We start from the raw sequence: 2247 nt of genomic DNA, 5'->3' as shown, positions 1-2247 counted from the left end.
AAATTTAGGTCCAGTGCGACTAAAGCAGCTATGAATATATATTGAATTCTAAATTTAATGATATTGAATTCTAGGCTGCATATATGGTGCACAGCAGGACACCGGACGGAATGCACTGCTAATTTAATAGTGCACAGGATGACACTGGACAGGACGAGGGACAAGAAAGGATCCAGGACACGAAAAAAGGGCCTGGTCCCTCTTAATTATATTTAAGCAGAATTACAACTCAATTTGACAAGTTTTGACGCCAAAATTTGGTAATACGAAAACTTATTTCTCACATAGTTTGACCCAAGCTAGGCAGTCCACGAAACTCATTTCCCAGGCCAATACTTGTTTCTAAATGAAGGATTCTTCTATCCAGAGGGATAAGTGACCACTTGCACACCAGAATTTCTAGTTAGGGGCGTAATTACTAATTAACCCCTTAGTTCATAAGAGATGAATTTATATTTTGCAACACATATTTGCAGAGCCGTGTAGTAGATTAGACTTTTAGATTTGGCCCGAACTGAAAGGAAGATTCCAAGGAATTATATAGAGGCATTTTTTTTTTTTTTTTTTTTTTTTTGGTGAAAAAAAAAGAAAGTTAAAACAACTTACTGACAGAGTGGGGATTTGAACTCGAGCCTTTGGTTACAAGCAGCACATGCTCTACCACTTAAACTATCACACTACATCCCAATTATAAAGAGGCATTGCTAGTGTAGTGGCTAGAGCCATTACATTAAATCTAGCTAGTAACTAATGAGTAGCCCAGTGCCTCACCAGACTGGCAATTTTTAGAACTAGGTTGAGCATGACTTGTTGAGAAGGGGGCTAATTCATATCACATCACATGACAATCAAATTCAAAATCCAAACCTCAATTTTTTATTTTTATTTTTATTTTTTCTCTCATAACTAAGGGAGACTAGGATTTCTCATGAGGAAGAAAAATCATTATTCACCCATGATTATAAGCAGGGGTGTATTTCTTCTCGTACAAAAAGCAAACAGAAGTTGCAACAGCACACCATAGACTTGAGGACCAAAAAACATTGGTTTACAAAACAAGAACATCATGCATAGGCATCAGGGTTTTGCTGGAGGTAGGCTTCCACAACCTTGTACATTCCCGTGGCCTTTTCCTTGCCAGCCTTAATGGACTCTTCCGAGAGCTCAACATCGCCCTTAGTGTAATATTTGCTTGTCATCCTAGAAACAGTTCCACCATTAGGAGATGGCTCCAACTTAACCTCATAAGAAATTGATTCAATCTGCTTGTCCATTGATGCATCACCTTGAATCAGAGTATAGTTGTAAGTGAACGTCTCTTCGTTGAGCTCATCAATTCGGTACTTCAAACAATTCAAAGTGCTTCCTGGAATGAAACGCACATGTAAAACATTAGCCAAATTTCAGTTTGATCATTATATGTGTGTGTAATAGTAAGAAAATTAACCTTCAGTAAAGTTGATCTGTTTGATGCTGCCAGCCCCTCCATTTCCTTGGATCTCAATGCTTTTAATAGCCTGTGGTATGAGTTTCGGGATCAAGTTGTGAGAGTCGAGGATCGATGCCTTGAATAACCTTGCTGGAGCAATGGTGTTGGTATATTCATCAGTGAAAGTGGTGACACCCATTATTTGTGCAAGAGTTCGGAAGATAAATAGGGAGCAATTAAGATGAGAGATGGTTGAGGAGAGAATTTTCTTTGAATAATAAGAGATAGTGAGATGATGGGATTTATTGGTACAAGTCAGGGGATCCTTTGTTTCTGGAATTGTTTTTAATTGGTTGATATTAATTTTTAGGAGTTACCAAGGAAAATAGCCAAATATATTCATCTCCTTGTCATGTTCGCATGTAAGCCACATTACATTACAAGAAGTGGCATCATAGAAGAGATAGAGATGTGATTAGACGGTAAAACATAATTGTACAGAAGCGCGCAACTTAATTCTATTTCCTTGTGGAAAAACAGACGACAAAATGAATTCTCATTTGTATGTAAATATGTATCAAACTTGGGCTAAAACATGAATGACCCTCATTTGGCTGTTTATTGGAGAAGTAAGGGCCTGTTTGTTTAGTGTTTTACTTTGCTGTTTTTGTTGCAGGCTCTATTTCAGGCCCAAAAACATGTTTGGTAGCATTTGTTTTGTTTTAAACAGTACAAAAACATTGTTTTTAACAGTGCACAATTTGGGCCCAAAAGTGAAACACCGAATTGGTGTTTTTTGTTGTTTCTAAACTGTAACC

At 37.4% G+C, this 2247-nt stretch overlaps 1 protein-coding gene across 1 annotated transcript; it reads right to left on the bottom strand.

Moving 5' to 3' along the window:
* Positions 1-427: 427 nt before the first annotated feature.
* On the bottom strand, positions 428-1628 carry LOC132273296 (major strawberry allergen Fra a 1.07-like). Its single transcript, XM_059774282.1, has 2 exons — positions 1448-1628; positions 428-1366 (listed from the first exon to the last, which is right to left on the bottom strand). Exons 1-2 carry the CDS (start codon positions 1626-1628, stop codon positions 1065-1067), a joined length of 483 nt encoding a protein of 160 aa, XP_059630265.1. The 3' UTR covers positions 428-1064.
* Positions 1629-2247: the final 619 nt, after the last annotated feature.

Source organism: Cornus florida, unplaced genomic scaffold (genome assembly GCF_030987335.1).
Source record: "Cornus florida cultivar Cherokee Brave unplaced genomic scaffold, ASM3098733v1 CherokeeBrave_3.0.0_Hap2_Chr09, whole genome shotgun sequence".
Taxonomy (NCBI): domain Eukaryota; kingdom Viridiplantae; phylum Streptophyta; class Magnoliopsida; order Cornales; family Cornaceae; genus Cornus; species Cornus florida.
This window is presented reverse-complemented; position numbering and strand designations above follow the sequence as displayed.